The sequence below is a fragment of the Helianthus annuus genome, chromosome 15 (genome assembly GCF_002127325.2).
Source record: "Helianthus annuus cultivar XRQ/B chromosome 15, HanXRQr2.0-SUNRISE, whole genome shotgun sequence".
Lineage (NCBI taxonomy): Eukaryota > Viridiplantae > Streptophyta > Magnoliopsida > Asterales > Asteraceae > Helianthus > Helianthus annuus.
The window spans coordinates 6,061,672-6,080,165 of NC_035447.2; the positions used below are offsets into that span (position 1 = coordinate 6,061,672).

The following is an 18,494-nucleotide window of genomic DNA, read 5'->3' on the forward strand; positions in this document are numbered from 1 at the left end:
TGATTCGACTCATAAACAACCCAGAATAAACCTAAATCCGAAGTGGAAGCGATAAACACCATATATCTTGTGTCCTGACACCTTAATGTTGACACGTACGAAGCCACTTCAACACCTGTCAATATGCATGTACGGATTCACCCTCTCACTCGCCACCTCAACTAACGATCCACTAAACCCACTTTCGAGCAACTATATAAATAGTAATGCATAGTGGTTCTCAAGTCAAACAATCAAAGTTGGCCATAGAGAAAAATGGGGTTTAAAGCAAAAATATGTGTTGGTTTTTGTTTGTTTGTAGCTACACTTCTCATTTCTGCTACCATAACTCTTGGTTCAAGTGAAAGCAACCAAGAAATGATGATTTGCAAGATGAAGTGTGAGCAAACCATTGGTATTGATCAAGAAGATGAGAAGCCAAGGTGCATCAAGAGTTGTGAAAAGTACCATAAGGAGAAGGGAAAGTGGGAGAGAGAAGGCGATCGCGGTCAAAGAGGCGACACTAGCGGGTCGGAAAGAGGTTGGGGAAACGATAGACAACAACGATATTCCGACAATCCATATGTTTTCGAAGACCAACATTTCACTGCTCGGTTAGAAACCGAGCAGGGTAATGTTAGGGTTCTTCAGAAATTTAGTGACCGGTCAGAGCTTTTCAACGGTATTGAGAAATACCGTGCTTCGTTTCTTGAAGCCGAACCGCAAACGTTCATTGTACCGAACTATCGGGATGCCGAAGCTCTGATTTTCGTTGCAAACGGTATCGATTTCTATCTATTTACTATATAACAATTAGCGGCGAAATCATCTACGTTTTTAACCCATTTAAATTTTTACTACTTTAATTTTTTTTAACAAACATTCATCAGCTTTTTCGAAAAGAGTGAATATGAGGTGGTGTTTACCTTTTCCCCCACATTTTGCTATTAAACAAACTCTTTTGAAAACTGAGTTCTATTCAAAATAGAGTTTTTTTCGATATTTTGCTATATACCTTTATCTTTCGGTTACTATAGGGAGCACCAGTATTGTAACAAACCAAATTGATACAAAACTGAATGAGTAAAGTTCACGTACAAAGTGACATATGGTACAAAACATACGAAAGGCGTGAAAAGGCCAAAAAAAAAAAAAAAAAAAACATTTTCGTAATCATTTGCTCGTAGGGTAATTATCAAAATTACTCTAAAAATGATCTTGTAGAGTAATTTTGATCTTGCAGCGTAATTATCAAAATTACTCTACAATTGTATCAAAATTACTCTACACTTGTATCAAAATTACTCTTCCAAATTTATCAAACAACATACAATTCCAAATTAATTTGTAGAGTAATTATGATACTCTACAAAATTACCTTAAAATATCAAAATTGCTATACAAGATCATTTATAGAATACGAAAGGCGTGAAAAGGCCAAAAAAAAAAAAAAAAACATTTTCGTAATCATTTGCTCGTAGGGTAATTATCAAAATTACTCTAAAAATGATCTTGTAGAGTAATTTTGATCTTGCAGCGTAATTATCAAAATTACTCTACAATTGTATCAAAATTACTCTACACTTGTATCAAAATTACTCTTCCAAATTTATCAAACAACATACAATTCCAAATTAATTTGTAGAGTAATTATGATACTCTACAAAATTACCTTAAAATATCAAAATTGCTATACAAGATCATTTATAGAATACGAAAGGCGTGAAAAGGCCAAAAAAAAAAAAAAAAAAAAAAACATTTTCGTAATCATTTGCTCGTAGGGTAATTATCAAAATTACTCTAAAAATGATCTTGTAGAGTAATTTTGATCTTGCAGCGTAATTATCAAAATTACTCTACAATTGTATCAAAATTACTCTACACTTGTATCAAAATTACTCTTCCAAATTTATCAAACAACATACGATTCCAAATTAATTTGTAGAGTAATTATGATACTCTACAAAATTACCTTAAAATATCAAAATTGCTATACAAGATCATTAATAGAGTAAGTATGATACTCTACAAAAAAAAAAATAAAAAAAAAACACACTCTACAAGATCAAAATTACCCTGCAAGAATATTTTACAAAATTACTACCCTACAAGATCAAATTACCCTACAAGATCATTTATAGAGTAATTTTGATAATTACTCTACGAGTAAATAACTACGAAAATGTCACCACGTTTTTTTCTATTTTCACCATATTCGTACGTTTTGTATGATAAGGGTATTTGTATTTGATCTTTGGTCAAGCTAAATATGTTGCGTGTTTATTTGGTATTATTTTTTTTTAACTTTTTTGTATTCAAATAAAGTTCTTCCTCGTATAGTAAACTATACGAGTATGGTACGATTTTTAACCGGTTTTGGTAAATTTGGTAGGCCAGGGAACGATTACTCTGATCGAACGTGATTCGCGACAAAGCCATAACATTAAGCGCGGAGACCTATTCCACGTACCTGCCGGAATCACCGTGTATCTAACCAACACCGACAACAACGAACGACTTGTTTTGGCCAACATACTCCATTCGGTCTCCGTTCCCGGTGACTTGCAGGTGAAATATTAACAACCGATTCGAATACAACCAGATTCGACAGTTTTTTATGCTTAGTTTCTGATTAAATCTCTGGTTCCAGATCTTCAGCGTCGGAGGTGGCGACCCTGAGTCATCGTTCTTCAACGCGTTCAGCCACGAAGTTATTGAAGCCGCATTTAACGTAAGACTATGTAATGATTTCACTAAAAAGTGGTCCCACGTTAGTGTCGTGGCTCCACTTTTCACTCGCTAAATGTGTGTAATGGTTTCATTGGAGTTTCATTTAAAAAGTATATATATAAGTGGGGGTGTTTTTGTCCGAATAAATTATTTCAACGATATTCTCGGCCCCACGCCCCACCAGCGGTGTTTCACGCCTATTTTGGGGTGATGTGGGCGTTAAACCACTACACTCGGCTAAAGTTACAACTCTTTTTTGTAGATAGATTGATTAAATTATCGACTTTGTGTGTTTTAATGACTTCAAATTGTCGTAGGTTGATCGCGAATCGGCCCAAAAGTTGATCGGGCAGCAGAAACAACAACAAGACATTTTCAAGAAAGCAACCAAGGAGCAAATAAGATCGTTGGCCGGAGAAGATAAAGGTCGATTATGGCCCTTTGGTGACCGAAAGGAGACGAGTAGACATACTAGTATCTACAAGAACAAACCGTCCGTTGCAAACGAGAACGGAATCCTCCACGAGGTTGATTCCAAAGATTTCCCGGATCTTCAAGACATCAATGTTGCCGTTTCGTTCTTCAACATAACTCGGGTGTGTTTTCCACCGATACTTTAGATTCCGGTTCCGGTTTGTCGGTTTTGAATTTTTTTTGGGCATAACCGAAAACCAAACCGAGTTGAATTAAAAAAAATGTCTTACATAACCAATTAAACCGATTTATTAGGTTCGGTTATCTGATTAAATTGATTATTCGGTTTATTCAGTTGAATTCAGTTCGGTTATTATCCTAACAAAATAAAAATTTTCGGTTTATTCAGTTTTTAATTTTTTCCCTAACCCAAAACCGATTTATTCAGTTTAGTTTATTCGTTCCGAACCGGTTATTATTCCTCGGTTTGCTTCGGATACGGTTAGAAAGCGAACCAAATAGGAAAAAGATTTTTGTTCTTTTTTTACGGATACGTTTCGGTTTTTTCGGTTACGAAATTTACAAGCACTATTTGTGCTACTTTTGTAGGGATCAATGGCAGGACCCTTTTACAACACCAAGGCCACACAGGTTCTGATGATTCTGAATGGTGTCGGTCGGTTCGAAATGGCGTGCCCGCACTTGTCCGAGCAAACCACCCGCACCCACACCGGTGAAATTAACCCGCGTTACGAGCAAGTGAGCTCGGAGCTGAGACATGGAACGGTAGTTGTAATTCCGGTAGGTCATCCAGTGGTAATTGAAGCATCCGGTGAGCAGAATCTTGAAGTGATCGGTTTTGGGTTGAATTCGGATGAGAACGAGTGGTTCCCGCTTGCGGGGCGGGAGAATGTGTTGAGTCGGTGGGAAGATGAGGCGTTGGAGCTGACGTTCGGTTTTCCGGCGCAGGAAGTGAAGCGGGTTATACAAAAGCAGAACCAGAAGCTTTTCTTTAAAGGTCCGGCAAGGCGCGGCCGTGCTTCTGGTTAAACTGGTTGTCAGCGGTGGCGGTTTGCGGTTTTTGAGAGATAAAAAGAGTGTTAAACGTTGTAGTAAGTGTTGATGAATATACTAACATGTTGTTAATACATAAATAAAACGTGGCTGTTTCTATGAACACTTGATCTGGAGAATCTTATGATCACAAACTTAAGATACCCATGTCTGATATAACGAACGAACGTAAACAAACTTCCTATCGAACAGTTCGCTAACGTTCGGTTCGCTATCTAAGACTCGCAATTTGTCAATTTCATCACAAAATTTACACATTTCACAAACACCCACAACCAAATCTACTCAACCACTATCATTAACATTCACATTCAAACAACCATAACACTTCTTAGCCAATCTAACACACTCCAACCAATGAACAATCTCCGCATTCGGATCCCTCTCAACAACCACATCCGAAACAGTAAGCTGCACATTCCCTCTATAAACACCAACCTTCCCTCGCACCCGAGCCGAAACCCCAATTTGAATCAGGGTTGCAAAACTTTTAGCCACTTCGGCAATTCGTCGAACATCTGGTGGGCATCTGCGAGAGAAATAGGGGGAAGTGAGTTGGTTGAGCCAGAGAACACATGGGATGCATCCGGTGCCATCGTCGACGGTGAATTTGAGGAATCTGTCGGGTTTGTGTTCCCGGAAAGTGATGATACCGAGGGTTTCGGCGCGGGAGAGGAGGTGGGTGCCTTTGTGGATGACGGTGTTTGGGTGGGATGGTGATGGGGTTAGGGATAAGAAGTCGAATGCTAGGAGTTTTACGTGGGTGTCGTGTAGGGATTGCATTGGAGGGTGGGGGTGTGGTGGCCGGAAAATAGCGCCGCCGTACACGGTGGAAAGGGTTGGGGTATGATTTGTTTGAAAAGGTTGGGTTTTTGAACATCTGAAAATTAATCACATATTTTTAAACAAATCATACAAGTCATAACAAAACAGAAAATAAAAACATTTTTTTTTTCTGTTTTTATGACTTAAATAAAAACAGATGTAGATAATTGTCTTGAGATGACCTTTTACATTTTTTTTAACGTCTAACAAAGCCTGGCCACTTAGGTATGTCTATTGGCAAAAGGTCACCCACGTCTGTGATCTTGGACAGTGTTGGTGACCGAGCTTGTCACCAGTTCTAGAGAAAACCTACCGTCCGAAGATTCACTCTGATAAAAATCCTGGCTCGTGCATAACATTTTACACCTAAAAGTAGGGGTCAACTGATATAAAACTTACAAAAGAATTATTTACAACGTAATAAACCTCTTAAATCATTTTATTCATAACACATGTCGCAATTCCCTATAGACGAGGGTGGCGGTAATAAGAAGATCAAGGGCCACGACGGTGTCTGCGGATGCAGAAACAACCAGTGACTTCATCCTCGGGCACCATTCCGCCACCTTTGCTAGTGTCTATCGCTTCCAACAACTTCACAACCTCCTCCATTTCCGGCCTCTTATCAGGATTCCCGTCCCAGCATTTCTTCAAAATGTTCTCGAAAGAGCTCGGACAACACTTTGGAATGTTTGGCCGTAAATTCTGTACAAAAAGATGCATACCTTTTAAATTTTAAAGGGGTAGCGGCGCAGCTTGTTGCCCGTTTACCTACTATCTCCATGTAAATTTATAACTTGTAGTTGATTATAAAGTTAGACTACTTTTTATGAAGGTTTTATTCATTATGTTGTGTATTTCTTTAAAGTGGTTCTGCCGGTCTGACCAGTGAACCAGTACAGCTACAGGCTTAATAACCGGTATGGTTTTTAAAACATTAGTTTTTGCAAAAGTTATTATGGTACCTGATGAACAACTGCAGAAGATACTTCAGCAAAGCTAAGATCGGCATAAGGCATGTCACAACAATATATTTCCCATAAACATATGGCGAAACTATAAACGTCACATTTCCTATTATACGGTTTTCCTTCAAGAACCTAAAACATATGAAAATTTTAGTTATCTTTTCCTCGGCAATGGCGGATAAAAAAAAAACAAAATCATGTTGAAGGAGCTAATACGAATTTCGGTTTCATACAGAAAGTTGTGAAAACTTCTGTAAATTACAAAAACTGAGAGGTGGTGACTAAACTTGATGAGAATTTTCAACCCCATTACTAATGAATAAGATTTAGGGGCCGTTTAGCAACATCTGAATGGTTAAGTGCTGAACCAGTAAGTGGTCTGAACCATTAAGTGCTGAACCAGTAAAAGGTCTGAACCATTAAGAGCCTATACAATGCTAACCGTTCAGAGGCAAATGTCTGACCAATTCAGATTAGAGGTCTTAACCATTCAGACTCTGTATAAATCTTAACCATTCAGAGGCAAATGTCTGAACCATTTAGACCTCTGCTCGTGAAAAAAAAACAGTCTGAACCATTAAGTGATGAACCAGTAAGAGGTCTGAACCAGTAAGAGGTCTGAACCATTAAGAGCCTCATTAAGAGGTAAACAAACAACCCCCTTAGGTTATTCCTTTTACACTAACGCGTTAAACGTGAAAAATATTAGCTTGAAAAGAAACATGTCAGATGTATAAAAAGTCGTCCAAAGTGTATTTTAACGCATAAAATCTCATCCTTTTATACGTAAAAAATTACCTTAAAAGAAAAAAAAAATATTTTTTGGCTCCACTCAACCAGTCCTTATCCATGTAAAAAAGTACCCGTTATGACTTATTACCTAACCCGTCCATTTCACCACCTTTAGTTAAAACGTACCTCTGGTGCCATGTAACCAAGAGTTCCTGTTTCACCGGTCATGTCCTTAGGATTTCGCGCTTCAACGCGAGCAACTCCAAAATCAGCGATCTTAAGAGTTCCACTTGCATCTAACAACATATTTTCGGTTTTTACATCTCTATGAACAATCTTTTTGGAGTGAAGATAGCTTAATCTAGAAAAACAATGGTGTATTAGTTATAAACTAAACTAAACAATAAAATGTTGCTAAAAATCAAACTCACCCTCTAGAGAGATCAAGAGCGAGTTGAACGACAATCTTGAAAGATAATTTCTTTCTCGAGTTTTTGATCAAGAATTTCTTGAGCGTCCCCCCTTGAAGATATTCGACTACAACACAACAAGCTCTTTGTGGTACATGATTTTGGCCCGCGTTTGGATCATTGTTTGATGGAATTTTGAGATCCGATGTCCCAACTGAAGCTCCAATGAACTACATAATATTAGATAGATATGTTCATAACATAGAGGTGACAGATGGGCAGGTAGGGTAACAGGTCAAAACGGGTTCCTTTCAGTATGGTTGAGTTGACCCCTCTAATGTTTTTGTCCATTTTATAAGTAGTAACTCGTGAAATATGATTACGGAAACTATTTGATAGCTAGTCGAAACGTGTCACCTTAAAACAAGTTTTTTTTAGTACAACTAGATTCGGGTTGACCCAAATAATATTTCGTACATCTATATAGCTAGTTAATACCTAATTACCATTACACTTAACTGTAAAAAAGTAACAAAATTAGTGTCAGGGGCCAAAACCATTATAAGATGCAACCTCAAGGTTTGATATGTTAAAAGATTCATTTTTGGGCTGAAAGGGTTAAACTGGCTAAACCACAATGGCCAAAACCGTAATTTACTCCAATAATAATATAGTAATAATGTAGTGTTTTTAATAAAACGATTTAAGAGGCTGTAACCATTGAGAACACACTTTGACCGGCCCGTTTGCTACTCTTTTTTATTTGACCCGTTACAAAAAAAAAAAAAAAAAAAAAAAAAAAAAAAAAAAAACCATAGCTGAAAATGACCTTGGTGATATTTGGATGATCAAGTCCATGCCAAACAGCAACTTCTTGTTCAAATGATGCTCGAAGAGCAAAAGCCTCGGCAGCAGTAACACAACCATCGTCGCCCCAATCTAATACCTTAACTGTGAATTCAGTAACTAACTAAAGTTAGGATAATTCTATAACAAAACAAACAAACGTACCCAGTAAAATCTCAGTCAAAAACATAAACTTTTTTCTTAACATGTAAAGTACAGCGCCCAAATAACATAAGGTGTGACTCGCGAATCAAAACATTAACCGAAAAAGGTACTAAAAATAATAGCACTAAACTAGCAAAAAAAAAAAAAAAAAAAAACTGTATGAAATATACCTGCAACATCTTGACCATCATAAACACCTTTGTAAACAGTACCAAAAGTACCATGAGCAACAACATTCTTTATATCCAGTTTAGTCAAATCAATCTCCCATTCTTCCTGAATTTCTCTCTCCTTTGACCAAATCTTTGCTAAATGTTTATCCAATTGCACATCCCAGTTCTTAAAATCAATCTTATCTGCCCTTAAAAACAGATCATCATCCACATCACCACCCAATTCCGTTGACTTTGAGCCCAATTCCGTTGACTTTGAACCCAATTCCGTTGACTTTCTAGGAGATGAACCAAAACCACAAGAATTTGATTCCTTCGTATCCATAATAAGATCAGGATGATAATTAATGAAACCCCAGATGAAAAATAAATAAAAAAAAGATTTTGGGATTATATAGATTGAAGATGTGAAGAGTTGACCGAAAGTCAAAGTAGTGGTTCTTGAAAAAACACTAAAAATTTCAAGAATTTGAAGTGGGATTGGATTGAAACTCTTGGATGGATTGAAAGTTTGAAACTTTAAAGGGAAAAGTGGATAAATTTATAATCTTTTTTGAGGAATTTTGTGAATTGAGTGGAAATTTTGAAGCTAATGGAAAAAAAAAAAAGGGTGGTGAGGGAATCTTGATGGTGGAGAAGAGAATCTCCGGTGGGTCTTTATTCTTGAGATAAATAGTTGCTTTGGAGGTTGATGATTTCTGAAAAATATAAAAACAACCGGCAAAATTTGAAAAATATGGAACAAGGGAGTATATAGATTTTGACTTGTATCATAGGTACAACATTTATTTATTTAGACTTTGTAATTTGACAAATAAGATAATGGCAGAGCGTAGACAATAGACTTTAACTAAGTTATGTTTTAATTATTACGTTGTAGTTTAATCTGTATATCTATATATATATATATATAAATGAGATGTGATTTGGGCTAGGTGGCATTGGATTTGGGATATTTTTGCTGATGTGGCAACTTATATTTTTGAGTTTAGGAGGGAATTCTCAAATGCCTTCATCATTCACGATTTTAACAAAAAAGTGGCGGGATCCGGCTGTGATTCGGGTCACCCAATATTAAAAAACGGATCCTATATATCATCTTTACCAGACCACCATATCTCATAACCTCACTTTTCACAAACCCTACATACCATTTCCTAAATCTGCTTCTTCGTTTTTCAGAGATTCATCGTCCTTATGTATGTTATTATGCCATTCCTTCTTTGTTTTCGTATTGTTAATCTAATACATCTTTGATTTTTTTCGATTTCATCAACTATCTTACATATTCAGATGAGATTCATAAGGACGACAATGTTTTGATGCTTTCTTCATCTTCATGTAAATGCTATTTGTTTCATGTTTCCAGATTTGAAGAGATCGATTTGTTTGCTGTTTAATAATGATTTACGATGTGTTTTGTCATATCTAGGGTTTGCTTGTGGTCTTTCGTATCCGTCAAAACCTTAATCGACCGGAGAAATCATCAAAAGTTCTTCACAATATGGTTAGTTTCTTCTCTCAATTTTGTTATTCAATCATCTTTCATCCACATTCAATTTTACAAACCCTAAAGCTCATCTAAGGTTTCATCTGTAATTAGATCTTATACTGTTTATTTATGTTATTAGATCTTATAGGAACTTTTTTTTATTCAAAACCCATTCGGCAGATCTTAATCATTTTCGTTGTTATTTGTTTGTAGATCGTTCCACATAATTTGCAGGTATGTAATTTATATTAGATTGTTATTTATTGTAAATGTTTAATGTGAATTTTTGATGATTTTTATGTTTTTTTTTTTTGTTGATCGAACCTGTTATATGTAAGTTTAATCAACAATCTATAAAAAATTTGTTCTTCATCTCCTTCTCCGCAGATGCTTATTGTTTGATTTTTTTTTCCGTCGTTTGTTGATGATGATTTTGCATTATCCGATTCCAATCATATGAAATGATATTTTGTTGATGTTTTGATTTTGTTCTCATGTTACTCATATTTTTATTTACGGTCTTTTAGTTTGTTGTTGATGATGATATGTTTTGATTGTGTCCGATGTTTTTTGATTGTGTTGATGAAGATTTACAGTGGTCTGATATTTTTTCATCCGGTATAATGTTTTTGTCTTCGGAATATTGATTTTGTTTCTAAAAAATAAATATTTTTTTATTTTTTTTAAACCGTTTCTTTTTATTTTTGGATTTGGAAGTTTCTCAATTGATTAAATTATCTTTTAAAGCTTATTGATTGTTGATTTAGGAATATTGATTGTTTTTCTATAAATACTTTACCGTTTTATTTTTTTTAAAAACCTTCATATATATTTTTCAGATATGCATCCCTTGCACAACAGTCCTTCATTTTTAAAGCTTATTGATGAAGATGACCCGATATTTTTGGTACGTTTATGTGTATTCTAATTACTAATCATATTTTAAGTAAACTGATATTTATCTTTTTTTTATTTTGTTTTAAACTTATAGCAAATAAATGGTAATTTATATTTAGTATGATAATTTATGGCATTGGATGTTAGTGATATAATTTTCAGAATTCAAATTTTAAATTTTAAATTTTGAGGTTTCTATTTTAAATTTTAAATTTAAAATTTTGAACAATTTTAAATTTCGTTAGTGATTTATTTTTAGTATGATAATTTTGCGGAATTAAGGTTTCTGTTTCTATAAATAAATGTTGTTAACCTCAAATTTAAAATTTTAAGGTTTCTATTTATATTTCCGGAATTTAAATTTTAAATTTACAATTTTGAGCAATTTTAAATTTCGTTAGTGATTATTTTTAGTATGATTATTTTCCGGAATTAGGGTTTCTATTTCTATTTCCGGAATTCAAATTTTAAATTTAAAATTTTGAGCAATTTTAAATTTCGTTAATGATTTTTTTTAAACCTCAAATTTAAATTTTAGTGATATATTTTTAGTATGATAATTTTTCCGGAATTAAGTAAATTTTAAATTTAAAAGTTTTCCATTAGTGTGTTTCATTTTAAATTTCGAATCTGTAAATTGAATTTAAATTTGAAAGGTTAGACTTTCCTAATAAGTTTGCTTGATTTACGGGATTGGATATTAGTGATTTGATTTTCAGATTTTAAATTTTAAATTTTGAAGTCAATCATTATTTTAAATTTAAATTTTGAAGTAAACCATTATTGTGTTTGATTTTAAATTTTGTATGCTTTGAAATCTTGATGTTTTTTTATGAGATGCTTTGACTATATTATTTGTAATTTTAGGTATGGTTCGAGTCTTTGACTATTGTTTTTGTACTCGAGTTGCATATCTCACAAACTTTTTGTGTTTTGTAATTTTAGGTGAAGAGCTTCTTTCAGACTCCTTCCCCTACAAGGAACTATTGAATGGGTTCCTATGAGAAGTTGAAGAAAAGGTATATCTTGCACTGTTTTGTGGGTTATAATTTTTTGTATTTTAGTTATAATTTTTGTATTTAATTAGTTTTTAATTATTTAAAGATGTCTTTAATTTCTTTTTAAATCTATTTTTGTTTCTATAAATAGATTAGTGTTGTTAAAGATGATTTTTGTATTCGAAATTATGATTCGGTTTCTATAAATAGACTTTGTTTCTATAAATAGATTACCGTTATATTTTTTTTAAACAATGGTTACTTCCTTTACAGTTATGGATAATGAAAACAATGCTCCTTCGTTATTAAAGTCGATTGAGGACTATGATCCTATATTTTTCGAATTGTTCGTCGACCAAAAACAGGTTAGTTCAGTTTTGTTGATGTTGTTTGTTTTTTGATATGTATAGTCTTTCTTTTTTATTTTTGTCTTTAGGTGTTAATTTGAAATTTTATGTGATTATCTTTTGAAGTTCTTATGGTTTGTTTTGTGAGTTATATTTTTTTGTATTTAGTTATGATTTTTGTACTTAGTTAATTGTTAATTCTTTAAAGATGTCTTTAATTTCTTTTTAAAGTTGTTTTTGTTTCTATAAATAGATTAGTGTTGTTAACGATGATTTTTGTATTCGAAATTATGATTCGGTTTATGTAAATAGACTTTGTTTCTATAAATAGATTACCGTTATATTTTTTTTTTAAAACAGTGGTTACTTCCATTGCAGTTATGGATCATGAAAACAACGCTCCTTCATTGTTAAAGTTGATTGGGGACTATGATCCTATATTTTTGGTATGTTTCTTAAGTTTTCAGTTTTGTGCACACAATAAGTTATTGCAACTTATATGTTTTTTTTTGTTTCGACTGATAGGAAATACCATATGATTTTGCAACCTTATTGTGGGGAGAACAACTTTCATATGTCAATGTCTTAAAATTATTGATGATGATTTATCGTGAGTCATTGAGTTATAATTTTTGTATTTAGTTAGCTGTTAATTCTTTAAAGATGCCTTTGATTTCAATTTTAAAGTTGTTTTTGTTTCTATAAACAGATTACTGTTGTTAAAGATTATTTTTGTATTCGGAATTATGATTCGGTTTCTGTAAATAGACTTTGTTTCTATAAATATATTACCATTATATATTTTTTAAAACAATGGTTACTTCCTTTGCAGTTATGGATCCTAAAAACAACTCTCATTCGTTGTTAAAGTTGATTGAGGAATATGATCCTATATTTTTGGTTTGTTTCCTTAGTGATTTGATTTTTAAATTTTAAATTTTGAAATCAATCATTATTTTAAATTTAAATTTGAAAGTTTTCCATTTATGTGTTTGATTTTAAATTTCGAATCTGTAAATTGAATTTAAATTTGAAAGGTTAGACTTTCCTAATAAGTTTGCTTGATTTACGGGATTGGATATTAGTGATTTGATTTTCAGATTTTAAATTTTAAATTTTGAAGTCAATCATTATTTTAAATTTAAATTTTGAAGTAAACCATTATTGTGTTTGATTTTAAATTTTGAATGCTTTGAAATCCTGATGTTTTTTTATGAGGTGCTTTGACTATATTATTTGTAATTTTAGGGATGTGCTTTTATTTTGATTCATTAGGTGTTTATTTTGGATGGTCCGGAGTTTTTGGCTGCAACTATGTTGGACAGAGATATGCTTGCTATTGCTGTAAATTGGTACCATGTCGGTTGGTTTTGCTTGGTAAGGTTAGACTTTCCTAATAAGTTTGATTGATTTACGGGATTAGATATTAGTGATTTGATTTTCAGATTTTAAATTTTAAATTTTGAAGTTAATCATTATTCTAAATTTAAATTTTGAAATAAACCATTATTGTGTTTGATTTTAAATTTTCAATTTCGAAGTCAATTAGTATGTTAAATTTAAATTTGAAAGTTTGCCATTAATGTGTTTGATTTTAAATTTCGAATCTGTAAATTGAATTTAAATTTGAAAAGTTAGTATTTCCTAATAAGTTTGCTTGATTTACGGGATTGGATATTAGTATACTTTGTTTATTGGGCTTTAACTAATAATTTGATTGACTCGGTTGTTAGATTTGTGACGATATGTCGGACAAACAACATTGGGAAAATATACAGCCTTGAGCCTTGGTAAGTTAACACATTAGTTAAGGTTATGATGTTTTTTCATGGCACCGACACATTATTGAGTAGTAGCGCATTAGATTAGTGATATTAAAATTTGTGCCTTGAGAAATTTTGTATATTGATTGATGTTTGAAATTGATTGTGAGGTCTTTGATTGTGCATTGTATTGCTGATTGATGTATGAGATTTTGTTGATTGGCATAAGGTATTAGATAAGATGTGTTTGAAGTTGTGAAGGTGAATAAGTGAGACATGTGTAGCAGATATTAGTGAGTGCACAACACATTAGTTAGGGTTTTGAATTATTGCTACAGGTTAGTGATGTTAGAGATTGTGTTATGAGAAATGTGTAGATTGAATTATGACTTTGTTTGATTGTGACACCTTTGATTGTGCATGAAATTGCTGGTTATATGAGATTTTGTTGATTGTAGACAAATAAGTTTGAACAGAACTTATTAGATTTGAAAGTTTGCCATTAATGTGTTTGATTTTAAATTTCGAAACTGTAAATTGAATTTAAATTTGAAAGGTTAGACTTTCCTAATAAGTTTGCTTGATTTACGGGATTGGATATTAGTGATTTGATTTTAAGATTTTAAATTTTAAATTTTGAAGTCAATCATTATTTTAAATTTAAATTTTGAAGTAATGGCAATCTGAGTCTGATTTTTTTCGTGATTAATATCCGCTTGAGTAACCCAATCTGAGTCTGATTTTTTTCGTTAACGATTCTGGTAAACTTTCCCGATTTGGGTTTTCTGCAAGGCTAATCATCTAAATTAATTTGTTATTTTTATGGTTTACCATTGCATAAGTTAGTATAATTTGTTGACAAAGTTTTGTTTTGTGGGATAGTAGTCATAAATTGAGTAATATTTAAGGTTTATGTGTTTCTATTTTGATTCATTAAATAAGATGTGTTTGAGTAATATTCAAGGTTTATGTATATATAAGATTTTGTTGATTGGCATAAGGTGTTAGATAAGATGTGTTTGAAGTTGTGAAGATGAATAAGTGAGACATGTGTAGCAGATATTAGTGAGTGCACAACACATTAGTTAGGGTTTTGAATTATTGCTACAGGTTAGTGATGTTAGAGATTGTGTTTTGAGAAATGTGTAGATTGAATTATGTTTGTGTTTGATTGTGACACCTTTGATTGTGCATGAAATTGCTGGTTATATGAGATTTTGTTGATTGTAGACAAATAAGTTTGAACAATTAGATTCACATTTAAGTATAAAAAATGAGAGGTTGTTATAATCTGAATTATATTCTGAACGAAAAACTGAAAGGAAAAGGAAAAAAAGAATAATTTAACACAGAGAAAAGAGGATAGAGAGAGAGAGTTGCCACATTTTTAAAATAAAAAATATAAGGTAACCATGCTTCTAAAATCTACTATACTTTTTAATAATATTTTGTGGAAAATGGACTATATTGGGTAGGTAGTCAAACATGGTTTTTAGGGTCAAAACGGCTGTGTTGGGTTGACTCGGGACACTTTTATGAAAAACTTAATGTTTCTGACCTTAATAAACCATTTTTGTAGATGACCAATGTATATCTCTATTTGAAGAATCTCCAAAGATCCAGAGCCGATTGTTTCATAGAGCTGTGAAGTTGCGTTAAACATACTGGATTTTGAACGATCCGACAAACCATTCGAGGTACTTGGAAGATTAAGTCTCTTATCTGGGTGGTTGTTACAGGTTTAGGATGTTAAATGATTTTGGATGTACTCTGCGATGTCGATGATGCAGAGATGTTGGTGAAGCTCAGGTTAACAACTTCATGTGTATATTTTAATGAATAAAGTTTTTGTTGTTTATATTTTCTAATTTAAACTTTTAATTAACTTCTAAATTTAATTAAATGAGTCTGTTTTGCAGGTTCGAACAACTTCATGTGTATATTTTATTATAAAAAATAAAAGTTTTTTTTTGTTTCATGGGTCGTTCAGAGAGGCAAGTTTCTGCCTCCGGTTCTTGCCCGAAGTTTCTGACCTTACTCGCAACCCATTGACTACAACTTTCAATTCAAAACAATTATAAAAAAATTACGTTTGAAAACATGTATTTTTATTTTATTTAATGACATAACTCGATTAATATAAAGTAAATTTTTCTACCCGCGAAGTTCGCGGGTGATAACCTAATTAAATATAAAAAGAAAAAAATGATTGATGCATTGGAGTGGACCCGCATGATTTAGCCCTCAAGGGTTTTACTTGCGAAGAAGGGAAAAGGGTGGTGAGGTAGCTAGCTTTGGCGCCTCATGCGTTGGAGTTTAACTGGCCAAAGTGATGGTGATGTGGCTTTGGTGCCACTGCCCTCACAGCGGACAGTCTTCGAGTTGTGGATTTCTTAAGTGGTTAACAGTAATATCTAAATAGGTGAAAGGATTCCTTTGACACACTGCTATATTCGGTTTGCCGTAACTATTGAATCCAAATTTTATCATCTGAAGCTTCAATTTTGAACTTAATGGTTTTCCAAATTTTAATTGGTTTTAACTTATTTATTTTTTAATATAATAACACATAATTTTTTTTAGTTGAGTAATTTGCACATTTGTTTAGATAGTTAATTTGATCCTCTTGCAACAACAAAAAAAAAAAAAAAAACAAAAAACAAAAAAAAAAACAAAAAAAAAAAAACAAGAAAAAAAAGAAAGAAAAAAACCTTTTGGGGGTTGGGGGGCCTTGTCAAAACTTTGAGAGTGTGTGTTTGTTTCGATATTATATCATAGTTCTCATAAATTTTCTCTTTTGTATATACTTTCCATCCATGTTAGTTTTTAATGCTAAAAGTAAAAATAATAAATTTGATTTGATTTGTTATTAGTAAACCAAGTACAAACATTCTTGTGTTACAAGGTTCCATCTTTATGAATGTGTTATTCTATCATACAAAAAATTGTATCCGAAAACATTTTATAAAACTACTTTTTTCAACTAAAACATTCAAATTCTCTGTAAATTTGGTGAATTTTCTGAAACTCTACATAAATAGAAATATTGTTTAAAATCAAGATTTCAATACCCTTTATAAGATTCTTAAATTCAAGACTTCATAATCTTTGTTTGTATACTGAGACATTGAAGGAAGGATCTTTATCCTTAAAATTTTTAAATCATTTAACAAGCTTTTTGTACAATATTTAAATAAATTTTACTACTATGTTATTGAGCAATTTCCTTGAAAATCATCTTCATTGGTACTTGATCGTATTTTATACTATGGGGTATGGGGTTTGGGTTGGGGCGTGAGTTGGGGGAAACGCCCAAGCCACCACCCCGGGTGGGCTTGGGTTGGGGCGTGGCCCTTGGGGCTTGGGTTTCAAGCCGGGCGTGGGGCGGTCTTGGCAAGCTGACATGGCGGGCTCTCAATGGCCAAACCAAAATAGCCGTTGGCCAACAGCTATGTTAAAAAAAAATTATTTTTTCACTATAAAACTCACATTTTTCTTCCATTTTTTACCACATTCCACCACATCTTCTATAATCATCTTCAATTCTCCTTCTATAAAACGAAAAAATGCATCCTTATAACCGTCCTTATGACCTGAACAACCCGTATGCATTCCAAGAAAATAATCCTAGCCCACCACCCAATCGTCCAATGCCTCGTCCATTTTTCATACACTCTTCTATGCCCGTTGAAGCGAGTTATGCATCGTATATCGGGAATCGTGTCCCACACACCGACGATTCGATACCTACCCCGTTTACACAATCGCCCATCAACCTTTCACCTAGAGGGTGACGAGTTACAACTAGTCTTGGTTTGAGAGAAGAGATAAAAAACAAATATAAACGTTAGGAATTTTTTTTTTGTAATTTTCTTTATTTAAAAATATTAAAAAAATTAAATTTGTTGTTTTAAATTTGTTGTTTTAAAAAATATTCTAGTAGCCCAGCGGGTCAGCCCAGCGAAGCCCACCAAACCCACGCCCCAAACCCCCGTCCCACCATACCGTGTTGAATGTGGGTCAGCCCATGTCTGCCCTCCCAAGCCACGTGTCAACTCATGCCCCAACCCAAACCCAACCCCTACCCCACCATACCCCACGTTCTTATAACATCTTGATTTAAAGTACATAATCATAAAGCACTTTAAAAAGTGAATAATCACAAAAAACATTCCTATTTTAAAACTTGTAAATTGATTTTAGTGTTATCACTTTATTTAGGTAATTAAGATTCACTCAAAAAATCAAATAAAAATTGGAAAAAACATCGACTCGAGTTAAAAGGTGTAGAGTACACACTCAATTAAGACTATTCTGATTTCAAGTATCTTGAAACTTAATGGTTCTAAGGGGCAAAGCCCCCTAGATCATGAGGGGTTTCAAGAGAGCATCGCACCTTGGTGTGACCTGAGGATTGACCCGTGTTAGGGTCTAAAATGCATCACCTCGGGAAACAAGTTGTCCAGAAGTCCGACTGGTGCGAGAAAAATATATTTTTCTTATTGGTTTATGCACAGGAAATTGCTTCGGATTTTCGTGACAGGTGAAAAAATGTAAGAAAAAATGATCATAAGATGTAGTTGATTATCAATAGCAAGTTACTGTTGATCATCAATGACACCTTAGTTCAACTAGTAGACTTCCCCCGCGCATTGCGGCGGGAAGCCGACCAATATCGATT

At 33.2% G+C, this 18,494-nt stretch overlaps 3 protein-coding genes and 2 long non-coding RNA genes across 6 annotated transcripts; 3 read left to right on the forward strand and 2 right to left on the reverse strand.

Annotated features, from left to right (window-relative positions):
• The first annotated feature begins 227 nt into the window (after positions 1-227).
• On the forward strand, positions 228-4,302 carry LOC110941655 (vicilin-like antimicrobial peptides 2-2). The gene is made up of 5 exons (XM_022183319.2): positions 228-760; positions 2,372-2,547; positions 2,630-2,710; positions 3,027-3,305; positions 3,733-4,302. Exons 1-5 carry the CDS (start codon positions 256-258, stop codon positions 4,171-4,173), a joined length of 1,482 nt encoding a protein of 493 aa, XP_022039011.1. The 5' UTR covers positions 228-255; the 3' UTR covers positions 4,174-4,302.
• Positions 4,303-4,469: 167 nt separating this feature from the next.
• On the reverse strand, positions 4,470-5,093 carry LOC110941657 (CST complex subunit STN1). The gene has a single exon (XM_022183321.2). The coding sequence runs from the start codon at positions 4,978-4,980 to the stop codon at positions 4,483-4,485; it is 498 nt and encodes a 165-aa protein (XP_022039013.1). The 5' UTR covers positions 4,981-5,093; the 3' UTR covers positions 4,470-4,482.
• Positions 5,094-5,345: 252 nt separating this feature from the next.
• LOC110941656 (serine/threonine-protein kinase STY13) lies at positions 5,346-9,065 on the reverse strand. Its single transcript, XM_022183320.2, has 6 exons — positions 8,314-9,065; positions 7,962-8,083; positions 7,154-7,362; positions 6,909-7,083; positions 5,988-6,122; positions 5,346-5,727 (listed from the first exon to the last, which is right to left on the reverse strand). The coding sequence occupies exons 1-6, from the start codon at positions 8,639-8,641 to the stop codon at positions 5,518-5,520; spliced, it is 1,179 nt and encodes a 392-aa protein (XP_022039012.1). The 5' UTR covers positions 8,642-9,065; the 3' UTR covers positions 5,346-5,517.
• A 737-nt stretch (positions 9,066-9,802) lies between these two features.
• LOC110939317 lies at positions 9,803-13,840 on the forward strand. 2 transcript variants are annotated; one of them, XR_004881460.1, is made up of 9 exons: positions 9,803-9,823; positions 10,022-10,042; positions 10,648-10,715; positions 11,651-11,724; positions 11,977-12,068; positions 12,429-12,496; positions 12,576-12,950; positions 13,326-13,432; positions 13,784-13,840. It is a non-coding gene; the product is annotated as an uncharacterized LOC110939317 (long non-coding RNA). The 2 variants fall into 2 exon arrangements; XR_004881461.1 differs by lacking the exon at positions 10,648-10,715.
• A 1,587-nt stretch (positions 13,841-15,427) lies between these two features.
• On the forward strand, positions 15,428-15,914 carry LOC110939316. The gene is made up of 2 exons (XR_002592158.1): positions 15,428-15,622; positions 15,733-15,914. It is a non-coding gene; the product is annotated as an uncharacterized LOC110939316 (long non-coding RNA).
• The last annotated feature ends 2,580 nt before the right edge of the window (positions 15,915-18,494 follow it).